Here is a 25,037-nt window from a genome sequence, read left to right as displayed (position 1 = left end):
ATATAGGAAAGTAACAATATTCACATCATATTCATATAAAACACAATATTCCAAACAGATTTTAAAAAGCACACCATGATTTGCTTAGACATTCCTTTTATCAGTACTGTCCAACAAAATAATGTGGGGGTCACTCAGTCCATGATGTAGCTTGCATTGGACAAACCTATTCTACTGAGAAAGTCACCTTTGATCATGCTATTTATCTTTGGATGAAGGTCCAAGTCTTTTGAATTCTGGTACTTCCCATTTTGCTATTTGGCAGTGAGACATGAACGCTATCCAGTGACCCGAGACGATGGCTGGACTCCTTTGGTACTGTGCCTCTTTAGAGAATCATTGGGTACCGCTGGCTTGACTGTGTTGAATGAGCAGTTGCTCATTAAGTCCCAAATGAGGTACATTACCAGCATTGTGAGGCAGCATCAGTTATGGCACTACAGCCAAGTGGTGCAATTCCCCCCAAAGAGGGCGATTTGGCTTGCAGGATCCTCATTGTTTAGGACCCAAGCGGCTGGACCAGACCAAGGGGATACCCACGTAACACCTGGCTGAGTCAGATAAATCGCCATTTCTGGAGAGTGGGACTGGATTGTGTGTCTGCCTAGGGTGTTGCCAACCAAGACTCCAAGCTGTTTTGTCATGTGGTGGCTGTAGCAAAATGTTGTACAAGTGAATGCTCCCCAATCTGACCTGACTTTATGCCAGTATATTTATTAGTTTGCTCAAAGTCTCAGTATTTCCCTAACTGATATTTTATTTACTTAGTAAAGTGCTTCATTAAGTGTTTTCTCATTGAAATACACTATCATCTTCTTTAATAAAATCCCTGTGTGCGTCCAGGTGTCCATGTCTTCTGGTGAAGTGCGCATGCGTGGGGCCACACGGCACGTGTTCAGTCTCTTCCTGTGCACAGAGAGAGAGAGAGAGAGAGACGCCCACTTAAGAGACACACAAAGTGTTATTAGCGAGCAGGTCGTAAGGCTATAGCGCGAACAGTTGCAGTGTTAGTTTTCTCTGTTGTTCAAGGTTTTCTTAGTGTTATTCAATGTTCATTTAGTTTACGATTACACTGCGCATTCAATAGTATAATAATATTTGTGCTTAAAAAAATATATATTTACTTAGTCTTATGGGTAAAATTACTTCGGTTCACGACCAAATCGGGTTACAACCAGAGTTTTGGAACGAATTATGGTCGTGAACCGAGGTTCCACTGTATTACTATCAGACAAAATTACAGGCATTTTACGGAAATACAAACCAGTATTACTGAGAGAGAAAATTAAAGGCACACAATACAGTGACACATATTACAGCCACATACAAGGTTCCTTGCCATTTAATATAGACTGCTCCAACTAATGTTTATGCACTACTGTTCTAACGCCCGTTATTGTAACGGGCTTAATGTTTAGTAAATATATAATGTCTACCAGTCTGTCACGAGAGGAAAAACAAAAAGTTCACATGGCACTGAAGACAAAGGATAGCATTTGAAAAGGAGTCAAGCTACCTATCAACAATTTCAAGTTGAACAAGAGCAGCACAGTTGTTGACATAGCTGGCCCTGTATAATGGCAGGCCAGATGATACCAGCCATATCATAGTGTGGCACTTTCTCACTAATACATGACTCAATGTGCATTAAAAGCTTGGTAAAATTGCAACAACAGTCACTCTGAAGGAAGACAATTAGTAGACTCTCAAATCACACACTCATAACCCATCATATGACTGGCTGTAAGACAGTAAAACAGAGACTGAGTGATTGATCTAGAACAGAAGAGTGAAGAAAAGGAAGCTTGTTCAATACTGCAGGGGAGAGAGTGAAGAGATGAAAACATACACCTGCCAGATTGATTGTTTCTTTTCTCCCAGGGCTGAATATTTTTCCAAAAGCTAACTTTTAAAAAAAAAAAAAAAAAAACAAAGCAATTGTTTAACATATCAAATCAACAAAAAATATTTACTTTTGACAAATGTTACTGTCGTGCATGTTGTATGAGCCAGCATACTATATGATTTCACATGCATTTTACACAACAAAGTCCTGCAAAGTACAATAATTGCTCAAAGCAGCCAACTGCATGCACTGCCACATTGCACTGCTGTTTCCCTTTCAATTGTCTGTTGCTGCACTTTCTCACATATATTGTTAGTGTGTACTATAGAAAGACAAGTCACCCATTTGACATCGCGCCATGCAACTGCCACCAAGTTACCCGCCCACATGAAAACCATATTGTCACCTCTTTTCATCTTCAGCCTGTCTGGCTTCAACTGTGAAGGCATGAGTCTCCTGTTCACCCTCACTGTGCCACAAGCTCCAATTCCCCTGCTCTGTAGCTCCATGATCAATTCTGGGCATGTATAAAAATTGTTCATGTACAAAACATGACCCAAGTGTTCATAGCCCTGGAGCAGCTCCAGCACAACCCGAGTTGTCAAGGGACAGCTCTCTCTCTCTCTGAAAGAAATACTTTCCTGTATATGTAATTGCTTTCAGGCAGAAACCAGGGTTTGCTTCTGCCAGTACAAAATCCTTTATGCCATACTTTCTGGGCTTGTCTGGCATAACTTGGCGGAAAAAAAAAAGCGTCCCTTCTATTTTATCATAGATTCAACCACAGACAAGTCACAGCCAGGCTGATAAAATTGTTTATATGTTGGTTCTACAATGTCAAGCAGGGGCTGAACTTTATACATGGGGTTATAGCCTGGCTCACCCATTGGGATTTGTTTCTGGTTATCACAGAAGTGAATAAAAAACTTTGCAGCAGCAGGTACCTATCACGCGGCAAAACCTGTCCAAAGCCAAAAGGGGACAAAGCATATTTGGACCAATGCTCCCCGAAGTTATATCACCAGTCTAGTCCCATCTCTATGTGTAATGCCACAAGGCCCTTCAACTCGTCTTTTGTTGTGGGTTTCCACTTTGAAAAACCAGAATGCGGTGCAAGCACAGCTTGCAATTCAAAAAATTTCTCTGCCTACCTGTTTGTCTTGTCTGACAGTAGCTGAAAAGCAGCATCTGGAGAGAGCAGCCTGAAGTAGTCCAGCGGCTGGTAATCTGTCATGTCCAACAGCAAACAAGACATGCCGTCTTGTGAAGTCTGGTAGCCGGTTTGGCTCCCACGGATCAATGTCTGGGAATTCCTCCCACATGAGCCTTGCCTTAGGTGCATCGGCTGCGTGAATGCACTCAGCTTGCAACCGATCAGCATCGGTAGCATCGGCTGGTGTCCCGTCAGCTGATGCCGGCTCCTCACTCTCTTGCTCAATCTCCTGATCACCGTCATCAGAAATCAGATTCTGAAAAAAAATCAGTCTGCCGAGTATTTTCTTTTCTGCACTCTCTTCGCTCCCTCATGAGATGTCGATGCCATCTTGCCTTTGTTTACATTTCGTAACTCATGCACACGTAAGGATTAGATGCCGAGTCAGTGAGTCTAACATTCCTCCAAGCAGAGAGTGAATGGCAGTTCAGCGGTTCTCAAAGTCGGTCCTGGAGGCCCACTGTGGCTTCAGGTTTTTCCTTCAACCAGATTTACTCTGTGACAACTGATAACAGTGATCTCATTTAATTAAGTTGGTATTCTCGTCACTTATTCTTCATTAACAAAAGCACAGACGCATTATTTTTACATTAATAAGACATTTAGAAATACACGTAAAATTCCATTACAACGAACTCCCAGGGACCTTAAAAATTATTTCGTCGTAACAAGATTCTGTATTTGTTACTATAGTGCTTTCTTTAACTTGTGTCCATGCCTTTGCAATCATTTATATAGCTTCTTTCACGTTAAATTTCCTCCTGCCTACAAGTTATGCTGACGAGAATTTTTGTCAGCATTACCTTGCCATAATACACTTTCAGGGAGCAAATGATGCCTAAATGCAATGGCTGAAGCACTGCTGTGCAATTGGGTGGGAGGAATTCAACGTGAACATTATCTAAACGTGGAAGCATGCTGTGTGCAGCACAGTTGTTAATCAGAAGCTGAATCATCCTTTTCTTCATATTGTGAGGTTTCTGAACACTTTCGGGATCTCCCCCCACTCCCCACCCAACGGGAACGACACGCTGAAGTGCATCCCAAAGCACGATTGCAGAGTCTGTGGAAGATTTGTCCGTTTCTGGGGCAGGGCAATAGCGGGCTCACAGCGGTGCAGTGAAGCGCCACAGAAGCAAATCATAAAAGATTGGGGTCACACTATAAGTCCCTGTCTTGCACCCCAAAACACAGTACTTTAGCAAAACCAGCTTTATTTAGCTTGAACCAGCAATGGCACAGTTATTTATTGTAGTGTGATCTGCCACTCTGCTATACACAGACACAGCAGTCAGGCAGGGTTGTGGCCAGGTCAGTGACCAAGTGATCCTATTATCTGCATTTACAATGTACATGCTCCTAAACTTGCATCACCCATCAAGATTTTCTGTTTACTTTGGCAAAGTGAGCCTGCTTTTGCCCCGTACAGACGTGGAGATCGCACTTCGGGATGCTCTTCGGTGTGCTGTCTAGTTGGGAGAAGGTCCCAAGAGAGTTTACAAACCTCACATTTTCTTGAATAAGTGCAGCATTAATTGTAATATTTCTTGAATGAGCATCACTAAACCAAATAAAAACAGCTTTTTCGACATCTTCAAATGCAGCAGTTCACCTATGTTTGCGACCTGAGATTTTTCTTCTTTTTTTGCTTCATCTTTCAAGTTGACACTAGCCAAGTTTCCATCCAGTTTTTTGCGACGTTTTATCGACTAACAGAATATACGTAAAAAAAATGTGCGAACTTTGCTGTCTCTAGCCTGTTTCCATCCAACTGGCTTTTTATCGATAAAATGGTGTGTGAGATGACGTCATCCCCCCCAAAACGAACTGTCACATAGGTTTTGTTGTATCGTGAAAAAAATATCTCCCTTGAGCCATTTCCATACGTAATTTTGTGTATGTCGCAAATTATCTACCTTTTGTTTTCCACGTTACACCCCCTCCACTAAACAAAGAAATGGATTATTCAGACAGTTTTTTGAAATTTGCCAGCTTACTGTTATTTCAGTTTCACAAATAATTGGAATTGTACATAATATCCGAAGACGACAGCAGAATGAAGCAGTTGCTTGTCTGATAGCCCTAGAGCTCGAAGAAAGTAACCCACTGGTATGGGAGAGACGGAATAAGACCTTCTGGGGGGAGGAGGTGGTGGAGAGACACTTCAAAGAAAATCTCTGGCTGCAACATTTTAGAATGACACGGCCGACGTTTGAGATGTTGTGTGGATTCATCAGTCCTGATGTTGCGCCCATCACAGGTTGCCACCGACCACCGGTTCCAACCCAAAATCAGATTGCCATCGCCCTTTACAAGCTGGCAACCTGCGCCGAGTATAGAGTAGTTGGAGAAACATTCGGGGTTAGTAAAAAGTCCATCGATGTGTATATGCTGTGTGCACCGCTATTAAAGAAAAATTAATGCGGCGTTATATCAGACTTCCGACTGTAGCGGAGGCCAATGAAATTGTATACCGCAATTCCTTGGTGCATCTTGTGCCACAGATTTACGGTGCGCTGGATGGCACGCATGTGCCTATTCTTCCCCCGACGGAAGGCTACTGCGATTACATTAATCGCAAAGGGTGGCCATCTATTGTTCTCCAGGCCCTTGTTGATGACAGATGCATGATATGAGACATTTGCGTTGGCACTCCTGGAAGTGCCCATGATGCAGCTGTGTTTGCAGCATCGGATCTGTACAGGTGAGCCTACCTTTCAACATCCCTTCTTAGTGCGATAACAACTGAATTAGTACTGTAACCCGCTTCCCTTAAACAACGTTTAATAAAAAAAAACTAAAGTTAATATTAGAGAATTTCTCATATATGCTAAAACATCTGCCATTTAATAATAAGAAAAAAATGTTTAGATAACACACGTTTTATTAACTATTTTGACTGGCACAGTAAATTACCTTTGCAGTTTTTGTATTATTTAGACATCCTGAGAGACACCCCCAGGCTACAGTTGATGTGGAGGGAGTTCAGGTACCCCTTTTAGTAGCAGGACACCCAGCCTATCTGCTACTGCATTGGCTCATCACGAGAAACAACAAGTCTCTTCATCAGACCATGCGAACCGCTCCGCCATTCTCATTTTGATTGCATGTGATGAAAATGTATCATGTGACACATTTGCGTTAAAGCCCTTTTTTCCGACAAAAAGTGTTTCCAATGTAGTTTTTGCGACATCTGAAGTATCGATATGGAATTTATGCGCTAAAGTTAAACTGAAAATTATGTCGACATGTACAACATTTTATCGATAATTAACATTTCCATTAGCTATATCGGTAAAAAAAATTTGAAGCGATAAATATTTTTTCGCAAAAACTCCTTAGATGGAAACCTGGTTAGTGTCGATGGCGAAATTCTGAATTCATTGGCAACGTCTTTTTTTTTCTTTTCTTTTTTGCCACAATCGAGAGCTGCAAAAAATATTTTTTTTTTCTTCTAATATGAACCGTTATCGTTTTTCCCGTGTCTGCTGTTTCTATAGGAGGATGACAAAAAGCGCAAAAAAACCCCAAACAGTATAGTACGAAAAACATTTGAAAGAAAAGAAAAAAAAATGTTTCCGTTTGGGGATCGTTGTGCACAACTGAGCTGCGGCCATAGAACTAACTGTTCTGCAGATGATTCATTCAGGCATTTCAAGGTCTTTTGGGCACTTCGTTGTAATGAATATCTCCTGAATGTACTTCGTAGTAACAACATTTCTATAGACTCGCGTCATATGGGGAAACTGTCGGGACCATAAAAATACTTCGTGATGAAAATTGTTGTAAGGATATTCGTTGTAATGGAATACCTGTACCTGTATTTCTGCTTTTGATATAGATTTAAATGCTTAACTCGCTTTTGTTGCTTTCATTTTACCCTTTCTCTGTGCAGTTTGCTCCCTTCATTGTATCTTAATAATGACAATTAAATAGAGCAGAGCAGACACCAAGGCAAACACTGAATCGTGAAAGGCTACAAATATTTTAGCATCAGACCCACTAATTAGAAAACAATAGATTAAACAATTTAGAATACCCAGAAAAACAGAGTGATCATCAAGATGAAAATATTGTTAAGATTTAAAATAATAAATAAAAAACACATTAAATTTACTAAGTAGTTATATGGGAATTTTTTTTTTTTTTTTTTAAATCTAACTTGGTTTTCTAATTTCTATATTGTTCCCAAAACACAGAATATGGGCAATAACGGTTCACTTAATTAGCTTAGGATTACAATTAGAAACTGGTTGGAACAAAAACCGGCAGCCACTAGGTTGTCCCCAGGGCCAACATCGAGAACCCCTGCTCTAAATCTGCATTAGTACAGCAGTGGACATTAGACATGCCTTTCCTACTGTATTTGTGTTGACGTTTTGGTATTTACATGTTTAACACAACTTTTTTCTTCTTGAAAACAATTTAATGTTTTTGGTTTGCTTTTCTGGGGAGAACATAATGCTAAGGGGTTTACCTTATTACAGAGAACAAGAACATTTGCACGCTGCACATTTAGGCAGCCCATGTAATGAACTGAATGTTTTTACTTCGCCGGTACCATGTTTTGGAGGCTTCTCTAAACAGGAACCATCCAAGTGTTTAAAGTCTGCAGATACAAATGTACATGTAAGTAATTTTGGAGAGTAATGGAAGGATTTAGAGAAATCCCCAATCAAAGTAAGCAGAATCACATGCAAGAATAAATTAAAGCCCCCCCCACCACCTCAAAACCTGTAAAGGCAAATATATATTTTAAATGTTATAGCTCATGCTGAACCATTTAAAAGTTTAAACTTCTACATCATCTTAAGGTTTTCAGAATATAAAGCAGGGAATCAGAGATCATTCCTCTTTACAGAATCTCTTCAAATCATCCAGGTTTTTCTGTGAGGTTTAAGTCCGGGTAATGAGGCAGCCATGTATGAAGGTTGATTTTGTGTTCTTTCAACCATTTTTGTGTTTATTAGAATGTTTTGGATCATTGTTCTGCTGGAGAATCAGTTGAGCTACTTTTAGGTTTTTGACAGAAACAGCCAGATTTAAATTTAATATCTGGTATTTCAAGAACTCCATGATGCTATGTAGCTTTAGTAAGGTTCCCAGGGCCTTTGGAACAAAAACCTAAATATCATGGAACTTCCACCATTCTTGACAGTGGGATTGGGAAAGAATACTAGGTTCTTCTCAGTATAGCCATTCTATTATTTATTATATATATATATATATATATATATATATATATATATATATATATATATATATATATATATATATATATATATATATATATATATATATATATATATATATATATATATATATATACACACACACACACACACACACACCTCAAAAAAATTAAAGGAACACTTTCAAAACACATCAGATCTCAATGGGAAAAAGAAATCCTCCTGGATATCTATACGGATATAGACTGGGTAATGTGTTAGGAACAAAAGGATGCCACATCGTTTGATGGAAATGAAAATGATCAACCTACAGAGCCCTGAATTCAAAGACGCCCAAAAATCAGAGTGAAAAAATTGTGGCAGGCTAGTCCATTTTGCCAAAATTTAATTGCAGCAACTCAAAATTGTACGCAGTAGTTTGTATGGCCCCTGTGTTCTTGTATACATGCCTGACAACATCAGTGCATGCTTCTAATGAGATGACAGATGGTGTTGTGGGGGATCTCCTCCCAGATCTGGACCAGGGCATCACTGAGCTCCTGGACAGTCTGAGGTGCAACCTGGTGGCATTGGATGGACCAAAACATAATGTCCCAAAGGTGTTCTATTGGATTTAGGTCAGGAAAGTGTGGTGGCCAGTCAATGGTATCAATTCCTTCATCCTCCAGGAACTGCCTGCATACTCTCACCACGAGGCCAGGAATTGTCGTGCACCAGGAGCCACTGTACCAGCATAGGGTCTGACAATGGGTCCAAGGATTTCATCCTGACACCTGTGTGACCCTCCATGGATATGCCTCCCCAGACAATCATTAACCCACCACCAAACTGCTCATGCTGAATGATGTTACAGGCAGCATAATGTTCTCCATGGCTTCTCCAGACCCTTTCACTTCTGTCACGTGCTCAGGGTGAACCTGCTCTCATCTGTAAAAAGCACAGGGCACCAGTGGTGCATCTGCCAATTCTGGTATTCTATGGCTAATGCCAATCGAGCTGCATGCTGCTGGGCAGTGAGCTCAGGGCCCATTAGAGGACATGGGGCCCTTGGGTCACCCTCATGAAGTCTTTCTGGTTGTTTGGTCAGAGACATTCACACCAGTGGCCTGCTGGAGGTCATTTTGTAGGGCTCTGGCAGTGCTCATCCTGTTCCTCCTTGCCCAAAGGAGCAGATACTGGTCCTGCTGATGGGTTATGGACCTTCTATGGCCCTCTCCAGCTCTCCTAGAGTAACTGCTTGTCTCCTAGAATCTCCTCCATGCCCTTGAGACTGTGCAGGAGACACAGCAAACCTTCTGGCAATGACACGTATTGATGTGCCATCCTGGAGAAGTTGGACTACCTGTGCAACCTCTGTAGGGTCCAGGTATGGCCTCATGCTACCAGTAGTGACACTGACTGTAGCCAAATGCAAAACTAGTGAAGAAACAGTCAGAAAAGATGAGGAGGGAAAAATGTCAGTGGCCTCCACCTGTTAAACCATTCCTGTTTTGGGGTCATCTCATTGTTGCCCTCTAGTGCATCTGTTGTTAATTTCATTAACACCACAGCAGCTGAAACTGATTAACAACCCCCTCTGCTACTTAACTGACCAGATTAATATCCCATAAGTTTCATTGACTTTATGCTATACTCTGATTAAAAAGTGTTCCTTTAATTCTTTTGAGCTGTGTGTGTGTGTGTATATATATATATATATATATATATATATATATGTATATATGTGTGTGTGTGTGTGTGTGAGTGAATGAGCAGAACACACAAAATACCCGCGCTTCACAGCGGCAAAGTACTGCATTAAAATTTTTATTAAGAAGAAAATTAAACCTTTTTAAACTGAGGGAAAATATACCAATAATTATTTAAGGATCTCTTTGTATACCACATTGTGAGTTCGGCCCTCCGGTTGTAATATGACCAAGCTGTGTGCCGAGCTTACTCTTGAGCATGCAACGTACAGTTGGCCATGTGAACAGTAATCTTGTTTCAAATCTCACAGCTTGGATTGCTGCTGTCATAATCGGTTTGAGTTTCATGGTTTGTTTCAATTACAACTGAATTTGTAGGACTTGTGTTTAAGAGACATTCGGCATCTGTCAAGTATTGTAAGTATACAAATGGTTTCATCGATAAAATCACATCCAGCTTTTGAGAGTTTAAACATTCATAAACAAAGTGTCCATTACGTCAATCTAAGATGTTTAAGAGGCATTGGTGGTTTTCGAAAGGTGTAAAATATTTGGCCATTTCGGGAAAGTGACAACTGAACAATTCAGCGGCAGCCATCAACTCACATGCAGATCCATAGGTGAAGGGCTTAAGCATTTCACTCTTCTAGTGCTCCTGTGTAGTATAATTCTCTCCTGTACCGTCATCAGTCCACACCTTGAACCTGTCCCAGTCATTCAATACATAAGACACAATGTTCCTCCGGATATCAAGCGTGAGCCTGATATGGCCGTGCAATATGTAACAAAGAGAATGGAAAAGGTAGGTGCCATCTCCGGGCATGGAAACCACTCGGTAAGTGACAGTTCTTTGATCGATGGTGATCACCACAATAGACATGTTATGGGGGTACGGTTGGAATGATAAAGGAAATAGGTACCTGAACAATGTAAACCAAGTCTAAAATACCTACACAATAACTATAATCGTAATAAATGAAGAATAAAACAGCGGAAAAGCTGTTGATTAAATTAAAATGCTGTAGTTATCAGCAGGGAGACGTGAATCCCGTGGCAAAGCAAGGAAGGGAATGTAGAGACCAGAGCGACGGACGGCCTTATATAGGCAGGCAGCCAACAACGTGGGATGCGTTGGGATGGAGGACCCAACGCCACCTCACACGGTGACCGAGCTGCAGGCTATGTACGTATATATGTATGTAAGTAGGATTCAGTTAGCATTGGGAACCCACGTACCAAATTTCTTGAAGATGGGCCCATAAGTAACAAAGACCGTTGAAAAGTTCAATATGGCGGCCGACAGTGGCATCATACCACCGAAATAAGTACGTACATTGGTTTCGGTTAACGCAGGGAAGCCGCCTACCAAATTTCGTGAAGATGGGGCCATAAATAAAGTTCAACGTGGTCGACGTTGTCGACTGTTACGTATAGAATTTCGAAATGAAACCTGCTTAACTTTTGTAAGTAAGCTGTAAGGAATAAGCCTGCTAAATTTCAGCCTTCTTACACGGGAAGTTGGAGAATTAGTGATGAATTACTGAGTCAGTCAGTCAGTCAGTGAGGGCTTTGCCTTTTATTAGTATAGATATACTAAACCCATCTTGGGTGGTTTTTTGCCAAAGCTCTCAATTTTCATTTAGTCTGACCATAAGGCACAGTTCCAATCAAAGCTCTTGTGGCATGCAGAAAATCACAAACGTAATTGCCTAATGACAGGAAAGGCTTTTGGCTTTTTTTTCTGACTTGCCTTACAAAAAAATCTGTTGGCACAGAGGGGGGTGTCTGAGGGTAGTTTTGGAGACTTGGTGACCCTAAGATGCTACTACTTTCATTTTTTTTTGTTGGTTAATTACCCTAACTATACATACTGGCATTTGTAGGGGAGCAGCTACTTTTTAGCCACACCCAGGCTTATAAAAATCAACATACTTTTCTCTTATTTGACTTGTGTGTTCTCTTATCTCTTCCATGTTGATGGATGAATGAATGAATAAGGGAACTTCACCTCTGTGTCATTTCATATGCATACTATTGTGTGACAGGAAAAACAAGAATGTTTCCAAGAATTTCCAGGGTTTCCAAGAATTGTGGCACATGTAGTTAAAAATATTTGATTTTTTTTTTCCAGGGAAAAAAAAAAAAACTAACCTTAATTTCACACTGAAACAAATTATACAAATTTATCCCTTAATTGGAAGTAATTTACCAAAAGGTGACCTTTTTTAAAAACCCTTTTTACTCATCTCCACCAGGAGTGGTGGTAAGTGTACATGGGACACACAATTTTTAAAAAATGACAAGTTTAGAGGGTAATATTGTAGTCAGGGGACTGGGTTTGTTTAATTACCCAGATATTAACTGTGCTAACCTAATCCACTAGCAGGACACAAGAACAGGGGTTTTTGCTTGTAATACAGAACGGTTTTATACAGTAGGTTAAAGCAGCAACAGTGGGGAGAGCAGTCTAGATTTAGTATTCTACAATATTCCAGATACAATTCATGAGATAGATGTGGATAAAACTACTAGGATCTTCTGGCCATACTATAATACATTTTACAATGTTTTTGAATGCATAACATTTGTAAAACATTTAAATTTTACTATGGTGTATTTTGAACAGATGTAGCCTATCCTAAGATACTGTAGATAAATTGGGATATGCTTTTCAAGTGTGGAGACAACTGAAAGGGTTTTACATGTTATGCATGTTCATCTCAGAATTTAGAAGCAGTAAGAAATTGATGTGGTGGTTAAGGCTGTGGACTTCAAAACTTAAGGCTATGGGTTCAAATCCTGCTACTGACACTGTGTGACCATGAGCAAGTTACTTGACCTGCCTGTGCTTTAATTGGAAAACAAAAAGAAATGTAACCAATTTAATCATAAATGTTGTAAGTCACCTTGTAAATTCAATAACTATGTGATGGATAAATCAGGAGCTAAAAAAGTTACACCTGATAAAACAGCTGTATAAAAAAGGTATAACACTCCATCGCTAACAGTGGGACATAGGACAACAATGATTAAAAAGGATGTTTATGAAGATAGAAGGCACTGGTGAGAAGTATTGCAGAAAAGGCAAAGAATGAGACAAAGATTCCTTCAGTATTTTAATAGTAGAACAAACCATCAAGAAGGAGTTGAGGAGTATTAGGAACAGTAAATGTGTGCTAGAATATACAGGTAATGAAATGGCAAATACTTTGAACTTGCATTTTACTTAAGTTTATGCATGTTGTGAATTAGATTACCTTTTAAAGCAAATGGGACTACATGAGAGGTGCTTGAAGATTTAGAAATTGAAGAGGAAGTAGTACTGCTTGGATTAAATAGGCTGAAACTGAACAAGTCAACAAGACCAAGATAACTTTTATACTCAAGTGATTAAGCAAAATAGCAAGTAGAGATCTAATCCCTTGGCACACATTTTTTGAAAATTTGGGAGGAAAACTGGAGAAACCCCTACAAATTAGAGGCCTGTAAATAATATTCCATTGTATAAAAAGGGTGATAAGCCTTATTCAAGTAACTATAGGCAAGTAAGGTTAATATGCTTCATGGGTAAATTATTAGAAGGAATTATTAATGAAAAAGTTGGAACAGCACATGACTAGATAAAGTGCTATTTTTGTACTTCTCTATTAGCAAAAAGTCAGCATTTGTTTATATAAGGTAGGTTGTGTTTCATTAATATGTTGGAATTCTATCAGGATGCAACAAAAGCCTACAATAAGAGAGACTTTTTCTTCATATGAAAAGATAAAGCAAATTAAATAAATTATAAAGAAGTGTGGTGAAGAGTAGTGAAGTATTGGCACTAAACATTTGACTTCTGTATCAACACCATCTTTTAAACCTTAGTACCAGTATTAAAGCAGTTCAGAAACAAATAATGGTTAACTCCAAAACCATTTTAGCCTCACACACAGTCCCCTCAGTCTGCCCGATCTTAATCATAGTAGCAAAGCCAGTTTTTTTTTTTTTTTTTCTCTAGTCTGCCAAAATGGAGAGTAAAAGCAACAAGTGTAGCCTTAAATGCGAGTTACAATCTCGAGTTATGCCCCAAAAGATTTACTTTACAAATGACACAATCAGCAAAGACAACAAGTTTATAACTGACTCAAAGGCATCCTACAAGTATGCTGGATCTGGGGCAGGGTTTTTTTTTTAGGATTTTTTTGGTGGAAGGTCAATGGGATTTCTTGGCTACCCCAGAAAAATTAAAATAAAACTGATTTGAAACTATAGAGAATTGTGAAATATCAGTTCATTGAAATCTATTGTAGTGTTCGGTGAACTTGGGGATATGGGGAAAACTACACACAAAAGAATTCAAGGACACGAGTACATGATCCCTTTTTGTCTACTGACAGAAAACCAGATTTACAAAGCAATATACATACAAACAAATTAATCCTTACCATCAAACTCTGGGAAGTAGTCCACTAAATGAGAGTACATTATCTTCTCTTCTAGGAGGTCTTTCTTATTCAAGAAAAGGATAACAGAGGAATTCTGAAACCAGGGATATGTGATGATCGTTCTGAATAATGCTTTGCTCTCTTCCATACGGTTCTGATAAAGACGGAGAAAAAAAAAATGTAGTGGGAAATTACATACCAAAAAACTAACTTTAAAAAGTGTTAAGAGTTAAAATTCAGAAATGACATTTGAACCTACCTCATTGTCAGACTCTACTAGAACTTGGTCGTACTCACTAAGAGCTACAAGAAACATGATGGATGTTACATTTTCAAAACAGTGAATCCACTTCCTGCGTTCTGATCTCTGTCCACCAACATCAACCATTCTATAGAAATTAAGAGATGACTGTTACTGTTTGGATAATGTTAAGGAATTACTAAAAAGTAAATAAATACATAAGCACTTATTTTAACAATGCACAGCAGAAAATATTATGCAGAAGAACAGGAAAGAACACAGAGTCAATATGATTACCAATCATTCACATTATACACACACGTTATTTAGCAACAACAAATTAGAACACCGATATACAAGGTTCAAGTGACCTGTGGTGAAAGATAGGACTGTCTAAATCATCTGGCATTCTTGATGTCATCTGCACTGAACAGATGCTGATGATGTGAATGAGCAGAACATAAAAAATAACTAAATATCACTTCTTTCATCTTTGTGACAGCACCTGTGCCCATGCATACTGAATAAAGGAAACAATGAAAGCAGTAAATAAAATCTAACTTATGAGAAGCCTTGATCATATGAACAACCTGCCTGACACTTTGCTAAAGCCTTTAAACTGTCATTTGCAGATTGTTTAGACAGAGGCAGGGCACTGCAGTCAGGTGAGGGAACCACCAAGGGCCAAATGAATTCTGTGCATCTTACAGCCTAGGTGTGACACTTTTTCCCCCAAATCTCTCTCAGGTTGCGAGTTTCTAATCACCTTCCAGTATTGGATTCAATATTATTTTTTTTGGATGGCAGTTTCCCCATTGTCAGAGATAGCTAAAACAGTATACTGCTTTGATTAATGGGACCCACAAAAATCAGCCCGAAATAAACACTCCTTAAGAGCAGCCTGGTTTGCTGTGCTGAACTGACCTACTTAAAGGCAAGACGCAGCCTAATTTGAAACTGTCTCCTATTATATTAACTGTTAATAAGGCTGTTATTTTTTGTTCTTGTAATTAATAATCAATTTTTTAAAGTGCCTTTTATGGCAAGCATTACATTATCATGTTGTGAAGGGAGGCAAATATGGCAAAAATTCTCCCAAAACACACCACATACACCTGCAGCTCGCTAGCTAGTACATTTCGCATTACCAGACCAGAGGATGGAAAGGACACGTGTTTAGACAAAAATAATTCGTTTAATTTGAACAGGTTTCCAAAACAAAGCAGTGCAGGTACATAATCAATGTTGACTTAGAAATTCAATGTTAACTTTGACTTGTACTTAATCTGCTATATAACTGTATTAATGTTTTCTATATGTTGCCTCGTTGGGCAGCGGTAAAAATCATTTTTTTGAGGTGTACATTCTAGCTCCAAACCACACATTTATCCCAAGGGGAAATTCACATGCATGCATGTTCCATAAAGTATCTATCTACACAAAAATATATATGTTAGACCCCTTACAGCTCATGGAAGATGCGCTGTGCGCCTCCAGAAAAGAGATTAAATGAAAAGCTATTTAGCTAAATGCCTTTGATATGTCATCCAGTAAAACAAAGTAAATGTGTAAAAAATAAATAAATAAATAGCTTATTCATTAGTTGGTGCCCCTAGAAAAGATCATAACTGGATTGGAATGATTTTTCAAACTAGCCATTTTCTTTAATTTGTATCACGTCTCCAGTCCTGCAATCAGTAAATTTAGCCTATATAAAATGGAGAAACGTAAATCACTCTGCTGTTTGGTATGATTGTGTGTCCCACACTGAACATGGACTGGAGAAAGCAAAGGAGAGAGTTATCCGAGAAGATCAGAAAGAAAAATTATAGACAAGCATGTTAAAGGCAAATGCTAGAAGACCATCTCTATGCAGCTTGATGCTCCTTTGACAACAGTTGCAAATATTAAGTTCAAGGTCCATGGGACTGTAGCCAACCGCAGCTGGAAGAGGGAAAATTGGCCCCAGAAAGGGCAGAAAGATAGAATGAGAATGGGAAAAAAAGGACAACAAGCTTAACTCCAAGATTCTGATCAAAACAAATCGCCACTCAGAGTGACAGTGGGCTCTAAGGAATAAGACCACTGTTGAAAAGAAAAAGTCAAGAGTGGAATTTGCTAAAATGCATACGGACAGGAAACAAGTGCTTCTGAGAGAACATCCTTTGGATAGCAGAGACAAAACTCGAGCTTTTTGGCAAGTCCCATCAGCTTTAGGTCTACAGATGAAAAAAATAAGTTTTCAAACAGTGTCATGTTCATAAACATGGGCAAAATGTTTAGGTTTTAATTACATTCCATGTTGTAAACGGTTTTCATGTTCAAAATATGTCCTTTGATATTGGTTCTTCCTGAGCCGCCCAACAGTGGGCATTCCCAATACAAGTTGTTTATTTGCTGCAAACACATGCAACATAGATCATCCATCATGTTTAAGCCTTTGGTAGCACAGCCTGTAAGTTTATACAGTACAAGTAAAAATTTTACCACTGTGTATTATTACTTATATAATTTAACAGCTGTTGCCAAGCTCATTTTTTTATTTGTATGCTTAACACTAGGTTTCTTTACTTTGTATTTTCACACCTGTTCTTTGTTAATAAACTGGGAATTTGAACACCTTGTATCAAGCTGGTTTCCAAGTCAATATATTGATAATGACAGGAGTTTAGCTGCATGAATACCTATTGCATCGTAAATAGTGAGATCAGAACACCATACCTATTGTGAAACATTGAAGAGGCTCAGTTAGGTTTTGGGGCTGCCTTGCCAAGTCTGGCATGAGGTGCCTTAAGTCTGTGCAGGGAACAATGAGATAAAGACTGTCAAGACTGAAACATTATATTATTTTACAAGTATTATCAATAACACGTTTTAAAGTTGTAACTAAACTCCTGCTTGTCTTTTACTCTATGTAATTGCCCAAGGTTATAGATGTAAAAGGGAAGGTGGAGAGAAGTTATAAAAGTACAATACCTTGTAAATAGTGCTAAGTCTATGGGATTTGAGGCATTCGGAGAAAAGCTACACAATAAAGAATACAAAAAAAAGGGAAAAGTAGAATACAGAACTCTACCAAGACATAACACCTTCTGTACCAATTTCTAATCTTGTCCATTCTTGTTGCACCCAATGCAAATGTTAACAACTTTAACTCTGCCACCTCCAGCTCGGTGTTCAGTTTTTTTGGTCAGTGCCACCATCTCCAACCCATATAACAAAACTGCTTTCACTACCATCTTGTAGACCTTGCCTTTCACTCCTACTGGTACCCATCTGTCATACAATTACCCCTGACACTCTTCTCCACCCACTCCACTCAGCCTGCACTCTTAGTCTCTCTTCCACACTCCCGTTACTCTCTACTATTGATGCCAGGTATTTAAAAACTCCTCCACCTTTGCCAACTCTATTCCCTGTATCCTCATCATTCCTCTGACCTTCCTCTCATTCACACACATGTATTCTGTCTTGTTCTTACCAACCTTCATTCCTCTCCTCTCTAGAGCATATCATCATAATCCACAGGGACGCTCATCTAATCCAATTTCTAATCTAATATCTCTGATATAATCCCAACTCTACCTTGAATGCATTTTTCCACAGACCTCATCAACGTCACACTTCACTTGTACATATCCTCTACCACTGTTAAATACTTCTCTGCCACTCCCTACCTCCTCATATAATACCACAATTCCTCTCTAGGCACTCTCTTATGCTTTCTCAAAGTCCACAAAGACACAATGCAGCTTCTTCTGTTCTTCTCCAACACCTTCAGAGCAAACCAAGGTTATTATAATTAACGAAAACTAAAATCAAAACTGAAACTTAAAAAAAAAAAAAAAAAATTCATAAATTGAAATAAAATTTAAACTGAAATGAAAAACTAAAACTATTAAAAGGAGCTGGAAAGACTAACAAAATAATTTACTAAAATAAATTTGTTTTTGTTTGTTCTTGCTGTTAGTTAACCCCTTATTACTTTTAACTCTAAACCAGAAAGTCATCCCTCACAAGCCACCCACACACATTCATCCATTGAAAGGTGGCTGTTAATGGCGGGTGGGTGTTCACACAGCATTTGCTGTAACAGAGAGAGCTGAATACGCACATAAAGTGTGAGGAATAGAGACTTATGTGCCACCTTTCTTTGCACTTGTATAAAACAAGATGTAATTCAAAAGCCAGAAATCAAAATGTGCTGGTCAACAAAAACTTTACCATATGGAAAAATCATGAGTGAGTAACATTTAAGATTATTTCTCAGGTGCCTACTTTATGTTGACAGAAATTCACCTGCCACTTCACACACAAAGTATAAAGAAAGTATAGCAATCATGAAAGAAATTCAAGCTCGAGATTTTAATGAATCTCAGAAATACTGTTTCTTGGGACTGTGCGCGTGTGTGTGTATATATGCAACAAACAGTTGTTCATCCTCCTTCTCCTAGACAAGCAGTTTGGCCGTCCTGAAGCATCTGGTTAAAGCTTCCATTTGTGAGAGGTTCGACGCCTACTATACCTCCAAGAGACCTTCCCCAATGTGCAAAGTGAGGTTGGAGATATGGAGTCTAAATTGATCCAGTACAAGTTCCCCGATATGGAAATGGCTACTAAAAGCTGTGGTCTTAAGGTGGTTGAGGCATCTCAGACATCTCATGGCGGCAATACTAGATCATAGTAAAGGATACCAGAGGTGTGGGCAGCTGTCAGACTGAAGATGGTGGCCTTCAGAGAAAGGCTTTCTGTGAGATCATCAGATTGTGTTGAGGAGTATCATGATGCTATAAGTGCTGCTGCAAAAGTGGTTGTGAAAGCAAAACTTCCAGCATGGAAGGAGTTTGGAGAGGCCATGGAGAAACACTAACCAGATGACCTGGGAAACAATTCCTCAAGAGGGAAGGTGCAGCTCTGCCCATATGTGCATTCTGCTTCATATACTTTATAAACAACTTTTACTTCCTTATCATTTGTTCCGATCGTCATTACACACACACACACACCTTGCCTGATACTTCTCGAACTCCACCCCTCTCCAGGCTGGCATTTATTGGTCATTATACACAAATATATTAATTATTAATAATAGAAAAATAAAGACTTTGGACCCTGCTGACAGACAATGGACAAGTACTTGTCATTCATCACTTCCACTGGCAAAAAAAAAAAAAAGAATGTTGCAGTATTCAGCATTAAAACAATAATTTGTAGTTAAACACACTCATCAATACTAATCGATCCACAAATTCAAAGAAAACATGCAGACCTTCATGCTGTGACATGGGTATGACAGCTCTGCATTACCACATCTGTACTAAACTTTAACCAAATCAAAACTGATCATATACAGTACTTAACTTTTGCTCAGATCTTGTCACTTGATTATAAGCTATGTGCATGCTTGATTTCTCCCTAAATAGCCGTCACGAGACAACCAAAGCACTCGGTAATAGCTTTGCAAAATAATGAAATACAAATTTTTTTTTTTGGAGTGTTGGAAATCAGCTTCCATAGAAGCCTTTATGCAATTGATAAATGTGATTAAAAAAAAGTCAGAGGAATAGAAAAACCTGAGAATGACAAATTTTGAATCACGTAACCTTCTATAACAACTGAGGTGGAACTAAATCTATACAGCATGGGGTTAAGTTAGACCTTGGAATCAATGATGAAGGGATTTTATCATCTTTTTCATAGGTCAGCATATACCTATGATACCACAGAATGCTCAGAAGGTAATGGCCGGGTAGTCAGTTGAACCAAGTCTTTAGAACTCTGACTTTGTCTATTATAACCTACTGAAGACTACAGAGGTTTATTTTCTCCTGGAATTGCATCAATTGGCGTTTGTTAAATACTCCTCCATTGTCAGCTGTCCATATCTTAACCTTAATGTTATTAAATTATGACAATACAGTTGGCCCTTGCAATTTGCAGATTTACTATAGGGTGGTCCAGATCTAAATTATGCAATTTTCATTACGCTATAAATTATATAGAAAAATCACCTGAAAAATCCCAGACCATTGAGAAGTGTGCAAACTGACGACATGAAGAATTGTCTTCGCGCGAACTGGAATCATCCCCACATAAATCAAAGTCATCCAGATGATCTTGATCTGCATAATTAGATCTGGACCACCCAGTATTTGAGGACCTGCCTATTCAAGAGTTTGTCATTAATAATGGAAATAATTTTATTACTAGTAAACAAGAAAGATGTCATTCCCACAGTGCTATGTGCGTGAATTAAACACAGTACTCTGAGTGAGGGGCAGATGTAGACGTTTAATTCAAATGACAGCATTGTGGAAATGACAATTTTCCTGTTTACTAGTAACGCTACCTTTCCATGAAATAACTGTTAATGCTTTCATAAAACACTTTGTGTGAATACGAATGGGTATCAGACAGGTGGAATAAAAAAGGATGTCTGCAGTTACAACAGGCACACAGCAGTTAAAATATGGCATGGGTGGGGTCACCATTCAGCTTTTCTCATGTCTTAACACTCTCATTGGTACAGCATCTATGGTCGAGCATTTATATCTGGAAATCCAATATCAGTGTTCATTTGACAAGATTCAGCATGAAAAAATTGTGCACCAAGTACAGAAGGCTGAAGATGAATGCAGTAATGAAAACTGGACATACCTTTTTTGCCTATGCTAGGAGAAATGTTTCCATTATTCAAAAAAAGATTGTGAATTTTAAAATGTTCCAGAAAAATTAAAAACACATTTCCAAACTCTAAATTTGAAGGTTTTTCCAATCACTTAAATAGGAGGGCCACATATTCAATATCCCTCTGCAATAAGCTTAAAATATGAGCACATCAGAAGCTGTTGAAAACAGCAAACGATGCCTGGAAAGATATTTGAAGGTCCGAGTTTCCTCTTCGCCCCCACAAAAAATAGGGAATCTTATTCAGTAAGATGGACAAACAGATAGAAATCAATATGGCTCTAGTGATCAATCTGTGTTTTTTTTTATGCTACAAACACACTAATAGCACATCGGAATCAATCAATCACAAGATTTATATCTATAGCACTTTTTTTTTTTTAAATACAAAATAAGTACCTCAAAACTCATAAAGGAGTTAAAGAAAAAATTGCAAGTAAAAAGAAAATTAATCAAGTTCAGGAATGCCTAGAACATATAATTCTGTCAAGTACTCAGATTTCTGTGACAACAGGCACGTCTAAGGAAAAGGGAAATTTGAAGATCTGAACTGTGTATAGGGAAGAACATTACGTAATGGAGATATCCTAAAGATGTTCTTTCAGTATTTTAATAGTAAGAAAATAGCATTTCACCTCTTTACAAAGAAATGGAATACAGAAAGGAAAACAAAAACCAACCTGAATTCATATACTCCTGAAGTTTTAACCAATGTAAAGGCAATACCAAAACAGAAATGTTAGAGTAGTATTAAAAAGTTTAATGAGTAACTAGGGTTAAAAAGACAAGTGTGTCAAAATAATTCAATCACATAAAAGCTAGAACATATAGTCTGTTTATTATTTATCCATGAGAATAAACTACCTGATAAGCACACATAGCTACACTATATACTGTACATACATATACACACAAATACATTTATTTAAATAAAAACAATCATTTACAATTGATTTTGCAACACTACCTGAAAATGATGCTTTGCAAGTCAAAGGGATATTCAATAATCCCAGTTGTAGGAATTCGAACTCTTAATACATCTTGCTGGGTGGGAAGGTAGGAGGGCTCTGCAATTCGGTCTAGATCACTTAAATAGCTACAGAAGAGAGGGGTGGACAAGAACTCATTAGATCAAGGACACAACTACAGCATCACTTTTAAAGTTGACCTTGTACGGAATGAAGACCAATATTAATATTACATATGTGGCTAATGGTTTTATCTAAGTGATATGAAATATTAGCATATAAGTACTACTGTTTAAGTAAAGCAGCCAGTCAGAAGCAGGAATTCCATGGTCATCTTTGAGTTTTAAAGGTCCAGAGTCATTGTCAATAAAATACACTGCACCCTATGTATTAAATATCAGATGCTTCAATATCCTTAACAGATGAGCAAAGTAACAGCTCAGAGCAGGAGAAAGTAATATTTTCAAAAGCTAATAGCACACTTACTATTTAGTAGAATCAGACAACTGATATTCTCGCCTCCGGTCATAGCACTCTTGAATTCCGGGGTCATTCCATAACATTTTAATGGCATTTACATAGGGGAGCTCAAACGTTGAGACTTTTTCCACATCAACCTCTCGAACCAACAGGGCATTAGACTGCAAATTAAAGCAAACAGTAAAGCAGAATTCCATTTGCCTGCTCACTCAGCCATTCCCAATCAAGTGAAACAAGGCACAAGAAGCTACAGGTTTAAGGGGACAGGTCACACACAGTCACACACCTTCCAAAGTTCAGAATAGAAAGTTTTAAAATAGTGTTCAACACTTCACACTCCATCCTAGCCCAAGTTAGACTACTTACCTTGTTCTGCTCATATTTATATGAGACATTCAAAGTCTCCATTGCACGGATCATGGACTGCATGGCAGTGAAGATATTCTGGTAGACCAGCTTAGTGAAACCTCTCTTGTCCTCATCAGAGTAGCCTGCTCCATGGATGATCCTCATCTGTTTGATAAAGGTGCTCTTTCCGCTCTCTCCTGTTCCTAAAACAGATACAACCATGGAGAACTATTAAACAGGTTTCATACAAAATTTGAGGTGAACTGCTTTCAGAATGCTTGCATATTCTGTCATGTATATCAACAGTAAAACTCTCTTCCTCCCAATTTATTCTCATTTCTCCACAGTGGAGATTATCTTCTCTAAACCATTTAACTCAAATTGAGTAAGATTATAAACTGTTAGTTCACCAGGGGGTTTCTACGTTCATTTAAAGAGCAGTATGAAGCTCTGCTGTCCTTTATATGGAATTGAACACCACAAGGTTTAAAATTTTTTTTAAATGAAATTATAGTCATGAAGGTGTATGCACAATGAAAGTTTCCTCAATACTGTATATTTCCGTTTATTGTGTGATATGGCTGGAAGGCGTTTCTGCTGAATGAACTCACATCTTAAAACATAAATCTTTTGGAGGGCACCAGTTAGGGAGTTTACATCCACATTTAGTATAAATTAAATTATTGCATATTACCCATTACTTTATTGCCAACACTGTTAATCTCAAATTTGGCACTTCCAATTTGAAACGTATAAAATTGCTAAAGCGGACTGTGTGGTGAACTTTTTTTTTGAAAAGACTTAAGCAACCACAGAAGAGGAAGCTGAAAGATGTGTGGTTTATAGGCAAAGTCCCAAGAACATCCTTATAGGTTAGCCACAGCATGTGCTATCACATGCAAATTGTTTTCAACCTCAAAACAGCCTGGGACACAATCTTTGAGGTGATGTATGGAATTGTAAACATTAAAACTTAGATTTACAATGACTTCTAATGTATTTTTTTGAGAGAGTTCTATAACAAGAGTTCGCCGTCCCTGAGGTCAATAAGCAACTTGAGCTCGATAGCAAGAAATGGTGCGTCATTAACTGTATAAATGTCTCTCCTAGTGAAATTCTGTTCCACCAAACACAAATATCTTTCTCTGTCTCTCTCTCTCTCATAAGGAGTTGAGAAATTAAAAAAACAAATAAAAATAATAACCCACACGCTATGACACAAGGGGACAAAAATGTGCCCCACTCAAAACAGTACAGGTTTGGAACACTGGTGTTCTTTTATGGTACTAATTCTTACCCCACTATCTCTCATAAGGAGTTGAGAAATTAAAAAAATAAATAAAAATAATAACCCACACGCTATGACACAAGGGGACAAAAATGTGCCCCACTCAAAACAGTACAGGTTTGGAACACTGGTGTTCTTTTATGGTACTAATTCTTACCCCACTATCTCATACTGTTTTTGGTGAGCCACTTTGCCCAAAACGATTTTCAATGCTTAAGCAGAGTCATTTAAGTCAATAACTCTGCTCATAATGTCAGATTTAAAATGGATTGATCACTACCTGCCTTCCTGTCTACCCACCATCATGACTTTAAACGTGCCTAATGCCCATCTGAATCTACACCTTCATGAAAGACCTGGTTTAAAATTAGGGAAGTCTGAATAACCAATCTGTGTTATGCATGCTCTCATCTTACTACATGGAAGCAGCCTGACAGCAGGCTCATTTGATGTAACTTTAATAAGCAGAATCTGTGAAACAGACAGCTTTGTCTGAACTTATGAAATCACAAGAGGGTTTTATTAAGTGGACAGCTCACAGGAGTAACAAATTGAGATTACCAGTTTTCTAGAAATGTTTCATTTAGACTAAAGATTCAAATTTTAAACACATTTCATAATTAATAGTATGCTCTTTTTAATTGATCACTAGCCATAAA

At 38.4% G+C, this 25,037-nt stretch overlaps 1 protein-coding gene across 1 annotated transcript in view; it reads right to left on the bottom strand.

Annotated features, from left to right (window-relative positions):
• LOC120537716 (guanine nucleotide-binding protein subunit alpha-11) overlaps positions 1-25,037 on the bottom strand; it is a 60,726-nt gene that overhangs the window by 9,396 nt on the left and 26,293 nt on the right. The window contains exons 2-6 of the mRNA XM_039766863.1: positions 23,109-23,293; positions 22,749-22,903; positions 22,262-22,390; positions 14,626-14,755; positions 14,367-14,520 (exon numbers count right to left, since the gene is read on the bottom strand). Coding sequence (XP_039622797.1) covers positions 14,367-14,520; positions 14,626-14,755; positions 22,262-22,390; positions 22,749-22,903; positions 23,109-23,293 — 753 coding nt within the window. The remainder of the gene's footprint in view (positions 1-14,366; positions 14,521-14,625; positions 14,756-22,261; positions 22,391-22,748; positions 22,904-23,108; positions 23,294-25,037) is intronic.

Source organism: Polypterus senegalus, chromosome 10 (genome assembly GCF_016835505.1).
Source record: "Polypterus senegalus isolate Bchr_013 chromosome 10, ASM1683550v1, whole genome shotgun sequence".
Lineage (NCBI taxonomy): Eukaryota > Metazoa > Chordata > Cladistia > Polypteriformes > Polypteridae > Polypterus > Polypterus senegalus.
Note: the sequence above shows the minus strand (reverse complement) of the source record. Positions and strands in the feature narration are given on the sequence as shown.